The sequence below is a fragment of the Dipodomys merriami genome, unplaced genomic scaffold (genome assembly GCF_024711535.1).
Source record: "Dipodomys merriami isolate MVZ:Mamm:240054 unplaced genomic scaffold, mDipMer1.0.p SCAF_59, whole genome shotgun sequence".
Taxonomy (NCBI): Eukaryota; Metazoa; Chordata; class Mammalia; order Rodentia; family Heteromyidae; genus Dipodomys; species Dipodomys merriami.
The window spans coordinates 4,714,195-4,733,790 of record NW_027206168.1 but is presented as its reverse complement, the minus strand read 5'-3'; the positions used below and the strand labels follow the sequence as shown (position 1 = coordinate 4,733,790).

The 19,596-nt window shown below is 41.4% G+C and overlaps 1 protein-coding gene across 2 annotated transcripts in view; it reads right to left on the bottom strand.

Annotated features, from left to right (window-relative positions):
- Rabep1 (rabaptin, RAB GTPase binding effector protein 1) overlaps positions 1–19,596 on the bottom strand; it is a 95,221-nt gene that overhangs the window by 61,672 nt on the left and 13,953 nt on the right. For both annotated transcript variants that reach the window (XM_070001690.1, XM_070001691.1), the window contains exon 2: positions 3,264–3,392. In XM_070001690.1, the coding sequence (XP_069857791.1) occupies positions 3,264–3,392 (129 nt within the window). The remainder of the gene's footprint in view (positions 1–3,263; positions 3,393–19,596) is intronic.

The following is a 19,596-nucleotide window of genomic DNA, read 5'->3' as shown; positions in this document are numbered from 1 at the left end:
TAAGCCAGCCCAGGCAGGAAAGTCCATGAGACCCTTATCTCCAATTAACCACTAGAAAACGGGAAGTGGCCCTGTGGCTCAAGTGGTAGAGCAGTACCCTTGAGCTGAAGAGCTCAGGGACAGTATCCAGGCCCACAGAGTTCAAGACCCATGAACAACAACAACAACAAAAAAGATGACTATGGGTGATTCCAGGCTGGCCAGAATATAACTAAAGCCAAAAGGGAAGTGACTCAAGTAGTATTGGACTTAAATGGACACAGTGACTCGTAACTGTAATTACCACAGAGGCAGAGATCAAGAAGATTGCAGTTCGAGGCTGGCCCAGAAAAAAACTCATAATAATGTCAACTTCAAAACATTTATTAGCGGGCTGGGAAGGTGGCTCAGTGGTAGAGCGCTTGCCTTGCATGCCTGAGACCCTGGGTTCGATTCCTCAGCACCACATAAGCAAAAAGAAAAAAGCCGGAAGTGGCACTGTGGCTCAAGTGGTAGAGCGCTAGCCTTGAGCTGAAGAGCTGAGGGACAGTGCCCAGGCCCAGAGTTCAGGCCCCACAACCAGACCCCCAAAAAAAAGATTTATTAGCAATTTTCATTAGTTTGTACATATTTATCAGCTATACAGTACTCCAAACCAGTAGCAAATACAACTATTACAACAGTGAGGACTAGAAGTATGGTTCAAGTGTTAAGAGTGCTTGCCTAAGTGTAAGGCCCAAAACTCAAAACCAGAACAAAATAGTAAGTCAAAACCAAAACAAAACAGTATTTAAACTTTCAGGATTACCTTGACCTAGCTTGTTGAAAGATAAAACAAAGACTGCTGAGCACATCAAAACCACATTATATACTGTAAATACCTGTGTAATCATAAGTTAGTAGGTTCAGACTTTAAGTAGGTTCAGTAACATAAAATGGTGTTTAGAAGAAATCTTTTTTATTATGATGTAGTTAAGGAGTCAAGACAAAAACTAAATAACTACCACTGACCTCATAAAACATGCAGTGCCTTTAGGAATGACACTAAAAACTCTTCAAAAGGATCATATAATTCTGTAATTGTGTAAAAAGATACCTCAACTACTATCTTTAACAAGCTTAAGTTTATTGAAAACTTCAGATAATAAAGATAAAACAGTACAGGGTCTGGGAATGTGGCTTAGTGGTAGAGTGCTTGCCTACTATGCATGAAGCCCTGCATTTGATTCCTTAGTACCACATAAGCAGAGAAAGCTAAAGTGGCACTGTGGATCAAGTGGTAGAGTGCTAGCCTTGAGCAAAAGAAGCTCAGGGACAGTGCCCAGGCCCTGAGTTCAAGCCCCAGAACTGTCAAAAGAAGAAGAAAAAAGATACAGCAGTACAGCAAAGATTGATCCTATTAGATCTGAATGTCTAAGGTAATTTTACCATATTAAGTATGACTTTTGTTTATTTTTTGTGTACCAGTCCTGGACACTGTTTCAAGCTTTTGTGCTCAAGGCCAGTACTCTTAACCTTGAGCCACAGCTCCACTTCTGGTTTTTTTGGTTGTTAATTGGAGATAAGAATCTCATTTAAAAAAAAAAAAAAAAGAATCTCATAGACTCCAGTCTGGACTGGCTTCAAGGGGCAATCTTCAAATTCCAGCTTCCTGAGTAGCAGGAATTACAGGCATGAGCCACCAGGACATGGTAAACCAAGTATGTTTTATTTAGTAACCTATTTTGTAAGCTAAACAATTTAGAAATATAAAACTACAATTGATAATGATATCAGAAAAGAGATGTTATATTTTTCAGAATTTTACAGAAAAGACAGCTAAGCTCAAGAAAAATTAGAAACGCAATCATTTTATTTCTGAATAAAGAAATACAAAAAGCAAATCAAATAGGCTTTGGACAAGCGTAACTTCAATTTATTGGATAATAAAAAATGAAGGGAAAAAAGCTGTGAGAGGATGATACAGCTATTAGAGATCCTGGTATAGATATAAAGAAAAAAATCATGACATTAACTTGTATCATATTGGATTTGAACTTAAAAGAAACACTACCACCAAGATCTTATCCATATACATTGAATGTAGAATATATCACATCCTGACAACAGTATACCACTGCAGTGCCTTATCCATCCATGGTAGAAACGAATTTTAAAAGAGAGACAGTGGCTTGGTGGTATTTTACTTACCTAGCATGTACATGGCCCTGGGCTCTAGAGGACTACAGAAATCATATCTAGATCATTCTAGGCCAATACTCAAAATGTAAACATCTCCCATGACTCTCCAAAATAAATCCCCCATCATATTCACTCATGTGTTTGCCTTACATGCTTTCCATTTCTTAAAAAAAATGTTTACTTTTCTTTTTTTTAATTAATAACTATTTTTGTGAAAATACTGTACAGAAAGATTACAATTACACGAGCAAGGTAATGAGTATATATCAAGCACTGTTGCCTCCTCCTTTGTTTCCCCTATGATCGAAGTATGCTCTCCTTTTCAATAGCTTATGTTCAATATAAGCTTATTTCAATATAGCTTATTGTTCTACATCTGATTTCTTTTTTCTTTTTTTTTTGTCGGTTGAGGGGCCTGAACTCTGGGCCTGGGCGCTGTCCCTCAGCTCTTCAACTCCAAGCTAGCGCTCTACCACTTGTGCCACAGTGCCACTTCTAGCTTTTTCTGCTTATGTGGTGCTGAGGAATTGACCCAGGGCCTCATGGGTGCAAGGCAAGCACTCTACTACTGAGCCACCTTCCCAGCCCTACATCTGATTTCTATACCTTGAAGAACCACTGAATATTGCTCTTTTGTCTACTCAGCACCTAAATACAATTTCTGCTTCACAGTAAGGACTTAAGTATTTACTAAATAACTAAACATTTGTTGAATTAATTCTACCAAATGTCAGTTTAACGTATCATAGCTAAATCTACTATTAGAGTATCATCAATCCTGGTTTGCTCAGGACTGTATCTCCAGTGCTAAGACCACTTTCTGAAAGCCTCATGTCTAAGAACTATTCAGGATAGTGTAATTAACTGTCAGCAGTTTAATCAGCACTTAACAGTAAAAAAGGAGAAGTCAAAATATGCATTTTCAACTAGTTTTTCAATTCCACTGATAACTCTAGCTTCTAAATAGTATTCTGCCACCATACATTATAAAAATACATAAAACCAAGGTTTATTCAGTGATAAAATTAACATGACACTACCAAAATACTAAACATTTTAGAACAGTTTTAGCATGGAGGTTAAGGAGCAAATTATAAACTTACCCTCTTTAGCCAAATACAGTTCCTTAAATTTTGCTCTTTTTTGATTAAATTCTTGCTCAAGCTGCTGTTGTGCACGTAAAAATTCTGCATTAATTTTTTCCAATTCTGCTACTCGTTGCTGAAGAGAAACTAAAAAAAATATATTAACATTAGTTTAAATTTTTGTTTATAAATTAAGTTACAAAAATAAAGCCAATAGATACTCTAAAAATTCCAATCTATTCTAGCAAATTCTAAGTTTAAAACAAGGCAAGATGCTTCATTAAGATAATACACAAAGCTGGGTACCAGTGGCTCAAGCCTGTAATCCTAGCTACTCAGAAGAGTGAGATCAGAGGATTGCAAAGCAAGCCCAGGTAGGAAAGTCCATGAGACTCTTATCTCCAATTAATGGGAAGTGGCCCTGTAGCTCAAGTGGTAGAGCACTTGCCTTGAGCTGAAGAGCTCAGGGACAGTGTCCAGGCCCAGTGTTCAAGCCCCACAGCCCAAAAACAAACAAACAAACAAAAACCCACTACATTGATGCCAGTGGCTCACATCTATAATCCTAGCTATTTAGGAGGCTATGATCTGGGGATCATGTTTCAAAGCCAACCCAGGCAAATATAACAAATTCTTATCTGCAATTAAAAAGGCCACAACCATAGGCATAGATCAAGTGGCAAAGCACGAGCCATGAGAGAAAGCCAAGTGAAAACATGGGGTCCTGAGTTCAACTCGAGTATCAGCATGAAGAGAGAGAGACAGAGACAGAGAGACAGAGGGAGGGAGAGAGAGAGGGAGAGACAGGGAGAGGGACAGAAAGACAATAAGAGAGATGGGGAAGGGAGGGAGGAAGGGTAGAAGGACCAACCACCACCATGAGATTTCACCTCAACTCTAGAATACTATCATCAAGGGGAAAAAAAGGCAATTTTGAGGAAGATGGGAAGGGTGTGTGAAAAGGAACCCTTATGTACTGTTGGTATACTTTTTTGGATTTTTAGGCCGGTCGTGGGCCCTGAATTCTGGGCCTGGGCACTGTCCCTCAGCTCTTCAGCTCAAGGATAGCGCTCTACCACTTGAGCCACTTCTGGCTTTTTCTGCTTATGTGGGTGCTGAGGAATAGAACCCAGGGCCTCATGCATACGAGGCAAGCACTCTACTACAGAGCCACCTTCCCAGCCCCTGTTGGTATACATTTGTCCAACTACTATGGAAATCAGCATCGTTTGCTCAAAAAATTTAAAAACAGAATTTTCATATGATTCAGCTATACCATTCTGGCTACATATGTGAAGGAATCTAGGTCAGCACACAACAGAGACATGTGCACACTCACATTTATTTCAGCACTTTTCACAACAGCTATGTTGTGGAAGCAGCCCAACTACTTCAGTGGATGAACAGACTTAAAGAAAATGTATATATACACAGTAGAGTTTTATTCAGCCTTTATATAAACTATAAAATTAGGCTACATAAGTGGCTCACACCTGTAATTCTATCTACTCAGAAGGCTGAGATCTGAGGATCCTGGTCCAAAGCCACTTTAGGAAGTCTGTGAGATTATTATTTCCAGTTAAGCATCAAAAGTTGGAAGTGAAGCTGTGGCTCAAGTAATAGAATGCCAGCCTTAGCAAGAGGGCTAAGGCCCAGCACCAGGCCCTGAGTTCAAGACCCAATCCCAGCACATGCGTGTGCACATACACACACACACACACACACACACACACACACACACACACACACACACACACACACACACACACACACACACACACCACAATAATAACAGTAATAAAATTACATCATTTGCAGAAAACAAATGAAATAAAGATCATCATGTTAAGTAAAATAGAATAGTCTCAAAAGGACATGTTTATAACTGGGTACCAGGTGCTCACACCTGTAATCCTAGCTGAGATCTGAGGATCGCAGTTCAAAGCCAGCCCAGACAGCAAAGTCCATGAGCATCTTAACTCCAATTAATCACAGAAAAAGCCAGAAGTTGAGCTGTGACTCAAGTGGTAGAGTGCTAGCCATGAGCAAAAAGGAACAGCACCCAGGGATAGCACCCCAGCCCAGAGTTCAAGCTCCACAACTGACAAAAAATAAAAACAAAACAAAACATGTTTTCTCACATGTGGAAGGTAGGGAAGGGAAATTCAAACTTGATGGTAAAACGGTATATGGAAGGGGGAAGGAGGGATAGAAAAGAATAAAAACCAGTGCCAGTCATGCTTGTAATCATAGTTAGCTGGGAGGCTGAGATGGGGAAGATCATGATTTGAAGCAAGCCCCGACAGAAGAGACCCCTTCCTCATCCAAGAATTGGGCACAGTGGCACAAGCCTGTTCTCCGAGCTACAATGGGAAGGCTAAATAAACATCCCCTCAGATACACAACCAGACAAGATAGCAAAACCCTGTCTCAAAAATAACCAGTATAGGGCTGGGAAGGTGGCTCAGTGGTAGAGCACTTGCCTTGCATGCTCGAGGCCCTGGGTTCGATTCCTCAGCACCACGTAAGCAAAAAGAAAAAAATCCGGAAGTGGCGCTGTGGCTTAAGTGGTAGAGCACTAGCCTTGAGCTGAAGAGCTGAGGGACAGCGCCCAGGCCCAGAGTTCAGGCCCCATGACAGGACCAAAAAAAAAAAAAATAATAACCAGTATATGGGCTGGGAAGGTGGCTCAGTGGTAGAGTGCTTGCCTTGCATGCATGAGACCCTGGGTTCAATTCCTCAGCACCACATATGTAGAAAAAGCCACAAGTGGCGCTGTGGCTCAAGTGGTAGAGCACTAGCCTTGAGCTGAAGAGCTGAGGGACAGCATCCAGGCCCAGAGTTCAGGCCCCACAACCGGCAAAAAATAAAATAAAATAAAAAATAACCAGTGTAGGGGCTGGGAAGGTGGCTCAGTGGTAGAGCGCTTGCCTTGCATGCTCGAGGCCCTGGGTTCAATTCCTCAGCACCACATAAGCAAAAAGAAAAAAGCCGGAAGTGGCGCTGTGGCTCAAGTGGTAGAGCGCTAGCCTTGAGCTGAAGAGCTGAGGGACAGTGTCCAGGCCCAGAGTTCAGGCCCCACGACCGGACTCAAAAAAAAAAAAAAAAAGAAAAGAAAAGAAAAGAAAGAAAAAAGAAATAAAATAACCAGTGTAGACAGGTGCAGGTGGCTTACACCTGTAGCTCTAGTTACTCAGGAGACTGAGATCTGGAGGTCTACAGTTTAAAGCCAACCAGGCAGAAAAGTTCATACAAGACAATATCTCCAAAATAACAAGCAAAAACACTTGGCTGGAGGTGCAATTCAGGTGGTAGAGTACCAGCCAACCATTCAATCAAACAAACTGAGCAAGCATGAGGCCCTGGGTTCAACCTCCAGTGCCACCAAAAAGAAAGGAAGGCTAGGCACTGGTGACTCACGTCTATAATCCTGGCTACTCAGAAGGCTGAGATCTGAGGATCACGGTTAAAAGCCATCCTGGGCAGGAAAGTCTATGAGATTCTTATATCCAAATAACTACCAGAGAGGCTGGGAATGTGGCTTAGTGGTAGAGTGCTTGCCTAGCACGCATGAAGCCCTGGGTTCGATTCCTCAATACCACATAAACAGAAAAGGCCAGAAGTGGCACTGTGGCTCAAGTGGTAGAGTGCTAGCCTTGAGCAAAGAAGCTCAGGGTCAGTGCCAAGACCCTGAGTTCAAGCCCCAGGATTGGCAAAAAAATAAAGAGACAGCCACTCCACAATGTCCATGTACTACAAAGCATCTTATTGTTGGTTGGGTATGATATAGCTTTATGAACATGCATAAAGCCAGAGGTTCAATCACCAGAACAGAAAGAAAAAAGAAGTTAATTATAAAAACAATGTGTCTATCAATCTCAAATAAATACAGTGAAAAAAAACACCCTCTGTTCTTATTTTTTCCCTAACAACTGCATCATCCCCATCTCCCCGTTACCTCCCAACCCAAACACACACAGGCACAAATAAAATGCTTACGCCACTCAACATTATATTTCTAATGATGCTATTGAATCAACAAAAACAAAAATGCAGGGGGCTGGGAAGGTGGCTCAGTGGTAGAGTGCTTGCCTTGCATGCATGAGGCCCTGGGTTCGATTCCTCAGCACCACGTAAGCAAAAAAAAAAAGAAAAAAGCCGGAAGTGGCGCTGTGGCTCAAGTGGTAGAGCATTAGCCTTAAGCTGAAGAGCTGAGGGACAGTGCCCAGGCCCAGAGTTCAGGCCCCACGACTGGACCCAAAAAACAAAAAAACAAAAACAAAACAAAAACAAAAATGCAGGCTTTAAAATTGAAGCCTTGCTCTGACCCACATTCAGACCCAGTGCACACTCAAATCTGACTAGCTCTAGCTTCTTCTCAAGGCCAAGTTGCTGTCTTGGAGCTTTTTCACTCAAGGCTTGTACTCTACCACTTGAGCCACAACTCTACATCTAGATTTTTGGTGACTAATTGGAGATAAAAGTCTCACAGACTTTCTTTTTTGGGCTGGCTTCAAATGGTGATCCTCAGATGTCAGCCTCCTAAGTAGCTAGGATTACAGACATGAGCCACTGGCACCCAGCTTTATTATTATTTAATGAGGAGATAAGGTATTGTGAGACAAAGTCCAGCCTGGCATCCAACTCTTGTAGCCCAGACTGTCATCAAACTTACATCCTCTTTTCAAGTACTTCAAACACACTGCAATTTTACAATACAGAAAAAAAAAATTAAATGCTTGACTGTGATAGTTAGAAAAATCAATTTAGACAGCAGATATGTTTACAAACAGATGTTCTGCAAAACATTAGCAATCACAACTCAATCAAGCTAAAAATAGCTCATCATAAAAATGCTGTATTGAAGCCGGGCGCTGGTGGCTCACGCCTGTAATCCTAGCTACTCAGGAGGCTGAGATCTGAGGATCGCGGTTCAAAGTCAGCCCAGGCAGGAAAGACCGTGAGACTCCTATCTCCAATAAACCACCAGAAAACCGGAAGTGGCGCTGTAGCTCAAGTGGTAGAGCACTCACCTTGAGCTGAAGAGCTGAGGGACAGCGCCCAGGCCCAGAGTTCAAGCCCCACGACCGAAAAAAAAAAAAAAAATGCTGTATTGGTCTAATATGATGATTAATAGTTCACAAGGATTCGCTAATAACTCAAGTAAAAATTATTCAGTGTGCCATACAGAAAAAAATCAATAAATATTAGTTATTGATTTACATACAGGCATGTTAGCTGTTGTTATTTAAATAGCAGTATTTAATATACAAAGAGTAGGGCTGGGAAGGTGGCTCAGTGGCAGAGCACTTGCCTTGCATGCTTGAGGCCCTGGGTTCGATTCCCCAGCACCACATAAGCAAAAAGAAAAAAAGCCAGAAGTGGAGCTATGGCTCAGTGGTAGAGTGTTAGCCTTGAGCTGAAGAGCTGAGGGACAGAGCCCAGGCCCAGAGTTCAGGCCCCATGACTGGACCCTAAATAAATAAATAAATAAATAGTAAAGTAATTAAGTGACTTTATACAGAGCCACAAAGACCAGAACACAACTTCTCTCAACCTTGTGATTCTAACATAATTCCATATTTAGACTACAACTCATACTTTTTCCTATTACCACAAATCTTAATAGCATCTCAGACGAATTAATTAGTGTTAATGATTGCCTTCAACAATGCTCAACTTTTTAAACTTAGGGACTAAGAGTTTCCATGGACCAGACTCCATAAAAATTTCACACATTCTATGTCCTGTTACTTCAATTGAGTAATGAGAAAAAGAAGAAGTCATTTAAGGGCTATTTTTTTTTGCTTGTGTATATGCCAGAACTAGTTTTTTTTGGTCATTTATGGGGCTTGAACACTGGGCCTGAGCGCTGTTCCTCTGCTCGTAAGCTCAAGGTTAGCACTCTACCACTTGAGCTACAGCGCCACTTATGGTTTTCTGGTGGTTTATTAGAGATAAGAGTTTCACAGACTTTCCTGCCCCGTCTGGCTTTGAGCAGCAATCCCCAGGTCTCAGCTTCCTGAGTAGCTAGGATACAGGCATGAGCCACCAGTCCCCGGCTCTAGCTTTTTTTGCTCAAGGCTTGCTACCACTTGAGCATCAGCTCCACTTCTAGTTTTGTTTTTTTTGTTTTGTTTTTTGGGTTTTTTTGGTGGTTAATTGGAGCTAAGAGTCTCACAGAGGGGCTGGGAAGGTGGCTCAGTGGTAGAGCACTTGCCTTGCATGTATGAGGCCCTGGGTTCGATTCCTCAGCACCACATAAGCAAAAAAAAAAAAAAAAAAGCCGGAAGTGGCACTGTGGCTCAAGTGGTAGGGTGCTAGCCTTGAGCTGAAGAGCTGAGGGACAGTGCCCAGGCCCAGAGTTCAGGCCCCACAACAGGACCCCCCCAAAAAAAATAAATAAATAATAAAAATAAATTAAAAAAACAAAGAGTCTTACAGACTTTCCTGCCAGGACTGGCTTTAAACCAAGATCTTCAGATCTCAGCTTCTTGTGTAGCTAGGATTACAGGCTTGAGCCCTGGGTGCTTCACAACTATAAGCTACTTTTAATGCTTGACATTATCACTTACTCAAAACATCTGAATTAAGTAACAGGAATACAAAAACTGGGGAAAATCATAAATAAATGAAGAATCCAGTAATTCTTCAGTATTTTGTTTTTGCTAAGTTGGTAAGGTTTTTCACTTTTTGTTTCTTTTTTTTTTTTTTTTTTTTTTGGGTCCGGTCATGGGGCCTGAACTCTGGGCTTGGGCACTGTCCCTCAGCTCTTCAGCTCAAAGCTAGTGCTCTACCACTTGAGCCACAGTGCCACTTCCGGCTTTTTTCTTTTTGCTTATGTGGTGCTGAGGAATCGAACCCAGGGCCTCAGGCATGCAAGGCAAGCGCTTTAACCACTGAGCCACCTTCCCAGCCCTACTTTTTGTTTCTTGAGACAAGGTCTTGCTATATAGCCCAAGCTGGCCTCAAATTCTCTATCCTTCTGCTCTCACTTTCCAAATACGGAGAGATACAGACTTGTACTACCACATCCAGCTTCATTTTCTCAAATATCAATTTGAATAAACGAAAAATGCAATAACTTTAAAATATTCTTCAAAAAAAAGAAAATTAAATTTGATAATACATAAAAGTTGTCCAATTTTCAACCAAAATCTTGTTTAAATTTTTTTCAAGATCCAAGAAAATAACTATTTCAAGCAACAGAATGTAACTCCAGTGAGAAAAAAAGAATCTGAACAGCTAAAATTTAGCAGTGTTCACTTTTGTGTTAGTAATTTTTTATGCTTTTTTTTTTTTGGGGGGGGGGGTCAGTCGTGGGTCCTGAACTCTGGGCCAGGGCACTGTCCCTCAGCTCTTCAGCTGTAAGCCTAGCACTCTACCACTTGAGTCACAGCTCCACATCCAGCTTTTTCTGCTTATGTGGTACTGAGGAATGGAACCCAGGGCCTCATACATGCAAGGCAAGCACTCTACCACTGAGCCACCTTCCCAGTCCGCATCACTAGATTCTTAAATGAAACCCTTTGCCAGGCATTGTAGTATCATCCCAGCTACTCATGAGACTGAGACAAAAGGATCACTTAAGCCCAGGAGTTCAAAGCCAGCCATGGAGAGAGACCGTCTCTTAAAAAACAAAAACATAACCCACAAGGAGTGGATACAATGTGAACTACTAAAAAAAAAAAATGTATAGGTCTGAGGTCAAACCAGGTATTGCCAAAAAAAAAAAAAATCCAGCATTTTTTTTGTAGAAAATGACAAGCTGATCCTAAAATGTGTATTAATTACAATGTAAATTTAAAACAGCTAAAACATTTTAAAAGGTGAAGTTGGAAGACTACAAACATCTAAGTCCAAAACTTATAAAGATTATCAAGATAGTACAGCAAAATACAAGGCATATCTCAATAGACAAAATATTTGCACAAATGTTTAAGTGATTCTTGGTAAGTTGAATCTAGATAATTCTATGGGAAGAATGGCATTTTCAACTCAGGCTGCTGGGACATCAACATATCAGAAGGAAAGAGAAGGAAAAACGGGGGGGGGGGGGTAAGAATCTCATCTGTACCTCACACCATATGAAAAAATACATCAAAGCCAGGCACCAGTGACTCATGCTTGTAATCCTAGCTACTTAGGAGGCTGAGATCTGAGGATCTGGGTTCAAAGCTAGCCTGGCTGGGCAGGAAAGTCTGTGAGACTCTTATTCTAATTATTCACAGAAAAAACTGGAGGGGCTGGGAAGGTGGCTCAGTGGTAGAGCACTTGCCTTGCATGCTCAAGGCCCTGGGTTCAATTCCTCAGCACCACATAAGAAAAAAGCTGGGAGTGGTACTGTGGCTCAAGTGGTAGAGTGCTAGCCTTGAGCTGAAGAGCTGAGGGACAGCGCCCAGGCCCAGAGTTCAGGCCCCACGACCGGACCCCCAAAAAAAAAAAAAAAAGAAAGAAAAAACTGGAAGTGGCGCTGTAGCTCAAGTGGTAGAGTGCTAGCCTTGAGCTGAAGAGCTGAGGGACAGCGCTCATGTCCAGAGTTCAAGCCCCATGACCAACAACAACAACAACAACAAAGAAATGAACTTTTAATTATGAACTTGGATAAGCAAATTTCATGGACAAGATACATAGAGCATAAAATATTTAAAAAATTGGATTTCATCAAAAGAGCTTTTGCTAAACAAAACCTACACATACATACACATACACACACACACACACACACACACACACACACACACACACACACACACGGGCATATACGTACTGTTAAGGAAATTAAAACTTAAAAGGATAAAGTAGAACTTCAAAATAGTACAAAGGGAGTTTCTGATAGCTACCCTAGTCCCTCTGTACACTTTGTCCCATCCATAGAAGATTGTCAAGTGAATGGCAGCCTGCATTTCCATACCAATTGCTCTTTAGCTACACAACTCATTAGTCAACAACCTGCTCGACTATGATACTGAAAACCTCAAATGACCACATCGCAGCAGAATAGCTGACTCCATCTGCATTCAGACCCTTTGTCTCCACCATTTAACAGATTGATTTTAGACAACTCAACATTGCTAAGCCATAGTTTCCATATGTGTGAAGTGGTTTTTCATGTAAGCTATCACATAGTCAATCCAGTGAAGAGTTATCCTTAAAAAAAAAACAAAAAACAGCCGGGTGCCGGTAGCTCACGCCTGTAATCCTAGCTACTCAGGAGACTGAGATCTGAGAATCGCGGTTCAAAGCCAGCCCGGGCAGGAAAGACCGTGAGACTCCTATCTCCAATAAACCACTAGAAAACGGGAAGTGGCGCTGTAGCTCCAGTGGTAGAGCGCTCGCCTTGAGCTGAAGAGCTGAGGGACAGCACCCAGGCCCAGAGTTCAAGCCTCATGACCAACAAAACAAACAAACAAACAAAAAAACAAAAAACAGTACCTTGGGGCTGGGAAGATGGCTCAGTGATAGAGTGCTTGCCTTGCATGCATGAGGCCCTGGGTTCCATTCCTCAGTACCACATAAGCAGAAAAAGCTGGATGTGGAGCTGTGACTCAAGTGGTAGAGTGCTAGGCTTACAGCTGAAGAGCTGAGGGACAGTGCCCAGGCCCAGAGTTCAGGACCCACGACCAACACACACACACACATACACACACAAACCAGAAACAAAAAAACAGTACCTTGTATTTCAACCTGGGCATCTCTTTGGGGACATCACATATTACTTCCTGATACTGCATCATGTCTGCTTCTTTTAAATCATTCTCTAGCACTATAATAAATAGAAGGTTCAACAAAGAGTTGGTAACTTTAAAAAAAAAAGAAATTAAAACCAAGAGACTAGGAGCAAATACTTGGAAACATCTGATAAGGGATAGTATATATTTTTTAATAATTTAAATTTTTTGTGTTGTGTGCTGGTTCTAGGACCTGAACTCAGGACCTAGAGCTCTTGCTTGGATTTTCTGCTCAAGGTTAGCGTTTTACCACTGAGCCACATCTCCACATGTGGAGGTTTTGTTTTTTGGATTCTTTGTTTGTTTTGCAGAGGAGGAATAAGAATTTCATTGACTTTTCTGCCCTGGATGACATCAAACCTCAATCTCAGTCTCCTGAGAAGCTTAGGAGTACTGACATAAGCCACTAGTACACAGCTATAATTTCATTTTTTGAGACAGGGTCTTACTATGTTACCTAGGCTGACCTTGAACTCCTGGGATCAAGCAATTCTCCTGCTTCAGCCTTGAATGAAACTGGGATCACAGGCATTGGGCATCAGCAATCAATCAATTAAAAGTAAAGACAAAATAGTTCATCATTCTTCACAGAAAATATATGTCAAATAGGCAGATGAAAATGTTTGAGAATACATTTGAGAAAACAGACTAAATCCACAATGAGATGCCATTACATGTACACATACCCTAGCAGGGCTATTATTAAATGATAGATAATAAATGTTGGTAAGACCGATGAGGTTAATGTAAAATGGAACACTTTGGAAAACAAACATGCACTTATACAACCTCTCAGTCCTGCCACAGATTTATACAGAAATGCTCACAGAACCATTACTTAAAACAAATGCTGAAAATAACCCAAATGCCCACCATAAATGGACAAATATGGATATAACCAATACAACAGAATATTATTCAGTAATTACAGCATGGCTAAATCTTAAGAGCTATGCTATGATTCCACTTAAATGAAATTCTAGAAAAAGCAAAGCTACAGCGGCAAACAGTAAACAAGCCCTTCTCTGGAACTGTAGGAAGAGGATTAAGAGGAAAGGGACAGGAAAGTAAAGTTGCAGGGAATAAGAGTTCCCGGACACATTAGGGGGGATTGTTACAGAATTGAATGTGAGAAATCATGAGTCTGTAAGATTAAAATTGGTTAATTTTAATGTATCAAATTCCGTTTTTAAATTCTACTAAGATTCAAACTCTGGGTCTCATGTTTGCTAGTTCAGATGCTCTATTTGAGCCACACTCCCAGCACTTTATGCTTTATTTTTCAACTACCTCCAGCCTTTGCCTGGAACCAATCTCAAATCTGTTAATACCTCCTACATAGCTAGGCTTACAAAGTGGAACATTATGCCTGGCTTGACTGTTAAGATGGGGTCTCACTTTTTGCTGGGCTGTCCTTAAACTGCAATCTTTCTGATCTCTATCTCCTTTGTAGCTGGGATTTACAGGCCTGAGACACAATTCTTAGCCTGAAAACTGTTTCTTAATCAGCCTTATAGCAATCTGACTTTTAAACTACAAGAAAGCCAGGTGCTGGTAGCTCACATCTGTAATCATAGCTACTTAGGAGATTTGAGGATCCCAGTTCAAAGCCAGCCAGGGCAGGAAAGTCCATGAGACTCTTATCTCCAATAAACCACCAGAAAACCAGAAATGGTGCCATGGCTCAAGTGGTAGAGCACTAGCCTTGAAGAGCTGAGGAACAGCACCCAAGCCCAGAGTTCAAGCCCCACGACCAACCCCCCCCCAAAAAAAGTTTTATAAGTTTATAATAGGCAATATTAAATTATATCTAAAATTGTAAAATAACCATTTGCAGAAAGAAAATTAATAACAAGTACATAAGATGTAAGCCTGACGACAAACAGCTCACACAGAACAACTTAAGAATAAAAATAACAGGGGCTGGGAAGGTGGCTCAGTGGTAGAGTGCTTGCCTTGCATGCCTGAGGCCCTGGGTTCGATTCCTCAGCACCACATATGCAAAATGAAAAAAGCTGGAAGTGGCGCTGTGGCTCAAGTGGTAGAGCGCTAGCCTTGAGCTGAAGAGCTGAGGGACAGCGCCCAGGCCCAGAGTTCAGGCCCCATGACCGGACCCAAAAAAAAAAAAAAATACTAAAAAAATGGCCACTATTTAAAAGTGTCAAAGCATGACCAATCTTCTATCTCCCCCTGTGAAAATTACCCTAAAAGCTAAATCAAGACACAAGATGGTTCTGAGGACACAGTTCAGAGGTAGAGTACTTATCCAGTATACACAAGACCCTGGTCTTAATCCACAGCATTGAAAGAATGACTAAAGACAAACTTGAAAAAAAAATTTTTTTTTTGTCGGTCATGGGGCTTGAACTGTGGGCCTGGGCGCTGTCCCTCAGCTCTTCAGCTCAAGGCGAGCGCTCTACCACTCGAGCTACAGCGCCACTTCCGGTTTTCTGGTGGTTTATTGGAGATAGGAGTCTCACGGTCTTTCCTGCCCGGGCTGGCTTTGAACCGCGATCCTCAGATCTCAGCCTCCAGAGTAGCTAGGATTACAGGCGTGAGCCACCAGCGCCAGGATGTTGAAAAAATTTTGTAAGAAATAAAAGACATATTAAGCTATAGAATTTATGAATTAATAAAAAAAGACAAAGGATATAGAAAGGCCATGCATAAAGAAAGAGAACAAATGGCTAGGGGCTGGGAAGGTGGCTCAGTGGTAAAGCGCTTGCCTTGCATGCATGAGGCCCTGGGTTCGATTCTTCAGCACCACATAAGAAAAAAGAAAAAAGCCGGAAGTGGCGCTGTGGCTCAAGTGGTAGAGCGCTAGCCTTGAGCTGAAGAGCTGAGGGACAGCGCCCAGGCCCAGAGTTCAGGCCCCACGACCGGACCCAAAAAAAGAAAAAGAAAAAAAGAAAACAAATAGCTAATATGTTTAAGGCCAATTATACCAAAAGTGCAACTTCAAATAACAATACCATGACCTTTTTTTCCTATTCTATTGGTAAGAAAATTCTAAATCCATACTGAATGCTGATAAGGTGGAGGGGGAGGCTAACCATCAACACTAATGGTAAAAATGTAAACTAGAGCTAGTTTTTAGGCAGCAACTTACCAATGTTCATCAAAACCTCATACATTTGATTCAGAACCGTCTAAAAAATAACCAAAGATGGGCTGGGAAGTTGGCTCAGTGGTAGAGTGCTTGCCTTGCATACCAGAGGCCCTAGGTTCGATTCCTCAGCACCATATAAGCAAAAAGAAAAAAGCCAGAAGTGGCGCTGTGGCTCAAGTGGTAGAGCACTAGCCTTGAGCTGAAGAGCTGAGGGACAGTGCCCAGGTCCAAAGTTCAGGCCCCACGACCTCCCCCCCGCCCAAAAAAAAAAAAGATGAAATGAGAGATTAATGTCCAAGGGTGGTTCCTATAGTTATTTACTAATAGTGAGAATTTTATATAAGTCAATTTTTTTTTGTTTTTTGTTTTTTGCCAGTCCTAGAGCTTGCAATCAGGGCCTATAGATACTGTCCTGGAAGGGTTTTTTTTTTTATTGTTTATTGTGATTATAAGTGTGTTATACAAAGGGTTGCAGTTACCTAAGTTATCTATAGGGTACATTTTTTAGAAAAAATCATCCCTTCCCTTACTCTCTCCTAGTGCTTCCTTCCCATCTCCACCCACAAGTTATATACTTCATTTTCAACATTGTATCTAGTGAGTACCACTGTTTTATCCCTTTGTCCCTCCATTTCTGTGTGCCCTTTACCCTCTTTTTTTTTTTTTGTCAGTCATGGGGCCTGAACTCTGGGCCTGGACACTGTCCCTCAGCTCTTCAGCTCAGGGATAGCATCCTACCACTTGAGCCACAGCACCACTTCTGGCTTTTTCTGCTTATGTGGTGCTGAAGAATCGAACCCAGGGCCTCATGCATGTAAGGCAAGCACTCTACCACTGAGCCACCTTCCCAGCCCTTATAAGTCAAATTTATATATTTATAAGTCAAAATAAAATTAGGGCTTTGTTTTAATTTTGCCCATGTTTTTTTCTTGTTTATTTATGAATTAGCATATGTTTGTGGTAACAGGGAATTGAACTGTGACAAATCCATACATGCACACAGTGCACTCAACTAACAGTGACCTGATAGGAGGTAAAAAAAAAAAAAAAAACAGTGATAGGAACCTAAATCCTAAGCAAGCTGCCAAACGCTTGCTTCCTCAACAGTGAAGTATTAGTAATACCATCTTTAAAAGAATTAGAAGGGCTGGGTGCTGGTGGCTCTAGCTACTCAAGAGGCTGAGATCTGGGGATTGCAGTTCAAAGCCTGCCAGGGCAGGAAAGTCCATGAGAATCTGATCTCCAATTAACCACCAGAAAACTGGGAGTGGTGCTGTGGCTCAAGTGGTAGAGCACTAGTCTTGAGCAAGTCTTGAGTTCAGGGACAGGGCCCAGGCCCAGAGTTCAAGCCCCATGATAAACAAACAAAAAAAAAAAAATTAGAAGGATTTGATAATGTAATTAATGTGTTTAAACTAATACATTCACTTAACTATAACAATGTTAAAAGTGTATGTTCTCCTTACATGAGATTTTTTTTCCTTTTAACACACTGAAACCTAGGGCCTTGGGGCATGCTACACATAGGCTCTACCACTGAGTTCTTCCATGACAGCTACTTTTGAGGAGAAAGACACAAAACTTAGTATCTTCATTCTCAATTTTACCTGAATGAGTAATACTCAAGAATAACCAAGGAGGGGGGATGAATGAGGAAGGTGGGGGAAGGATGGGATAGTAGGAGAACAACAAGGGAAGGGGTAACAATGCTTGCTTGACAAGAAACGTACTCATTGCCTTACTCATGTAACTGTAACTCTTCTGTACAGTATCTTTACAATAAAATAAAATTTTTAAAAAAAGAGTAACAAGAGAGCTGGAAATGTGGCTAACTGATAGAGTGCTTGCCTAGCATGCATGAAACCCTGGGTTTGATTCCTCGGTACCACATAAACAGAATAGGCCAGAAATGGCTCTGTGGCTCAAGTGGTTAGAGTACTAGCCTTCAGCACTGAGAGGCTCAGGGACCGTGCCCAGGCCCTGAGTTCAAGCCCCACAATCAACCAAAAAAAAGAATAACCAAGGGCTGGGATTGTGGCTGGGTGGTAGAGTGCTTGCCTTGCATGTGTAAGGCCCTGGGTTTGATTCCTCAGCACCACATAAGCAGAAAAGGCTGGAAGTGGTGCTGTTGTTCAAGTGGTAGAGCACTAGCTTTGAGCTGAAGAGCTAAGGGATAGCACCCAGGCCCAGAGTTCAGGCCTCATGACCGGCCAAAAAAAAAAAAAAAAAAAAGGAGAACCAAAGAGGGGGAAAAAATGAGAAAATAAATAATGAAGGATACCCAGCTTTTTCAAGTATTACAAAATAGAACAGCAATTGTAACTAATGATTACAGAATAAATACATCAATTGGACAAAATGCAGCTCAAAAAGAGAACTAGCGTGTTCCTAGAAATGTACTAAGTGGTTGCATTTCAGAGTCAATGAGGAATAATGAATTACTCACTCTGTGATGAAAAATGGCTAGCCATTTGAAAATAAGCAGTAAAATCTCTGATTTTTATTGCATTCTCTACATCAAATAGTGATCAAATACTTAGAAGGAAATACCAGATCAGGTTCCAGTAGCTCATGCCTATAATACCAGTTACTCAGGAGGTGGAAATCAGGCCAATCCAGGCAAGGAAAAAAAACAACTTGCCAGACTCTATCTCAAAAGAAAAGAGCGGTGTATGATTGCATACACTTGTCGTCCCAGCCACAGCAGGGAGCAAAAACAGGAGAGTCACAGGCAGAAGGCAAAAAGAGACCCTATCTCAAAAACAACTAGCACAAAAAAGGTTGGAAATGTGGCTCAAGCAACAAAACACCCATCTAGGAAGTGCAAAGCCCTGAGTTCAAACCCCAGTATTTCCAAAAAACAAAAGCAAATACTAGAACACCAAGAGGCAGAACATAAAACTAGAGGAAAAATATTGACAAATCATATAAAAATTGAAATACTCCCACATGTCAACACATCTAAAAGTTAAAATACAAACAACCTAGGAGAAATTTTTGCTATACTTACTGTACATATGACAATGGTCAACTTCTCTATATGAAAAGAATTCCAACTTGATAAATGAAGAGGCTATAAGTTTTGTGTATTAAGGTGGTGACGCTGAAAATTGTGAGGCTTTCTAAAAGAGACCTTGGTGATTGCAGTTAAATATTCAAATGTGCACATTATTTGCCTCAGTAAACCTATTGAAGAAATTTGAGCAAGATGCTAGTGGTTAATGTCTGTAATACTAGCTACTCTGAAGGCTAAGTCTGAAGATCGCAGTTCAAAGACAGCCCCAGGAGGAAAGTCTGTGAGACTCAACCAAAAAAGGCCAGAAACAGCACCAGGCCCTGAGTTCAAGCCCCCAGTACTGGCACGCACACACACATGCCCCAACATGCGCGCGTGTGCGCATGCACACGCGCGCACGCATGCACGCACGCGCACGCACACGCACACACACACACACACACAGAAGAAAAAAAGAAAAAGAAACTTGCCTCACAAAAACACATATAAGGAGGG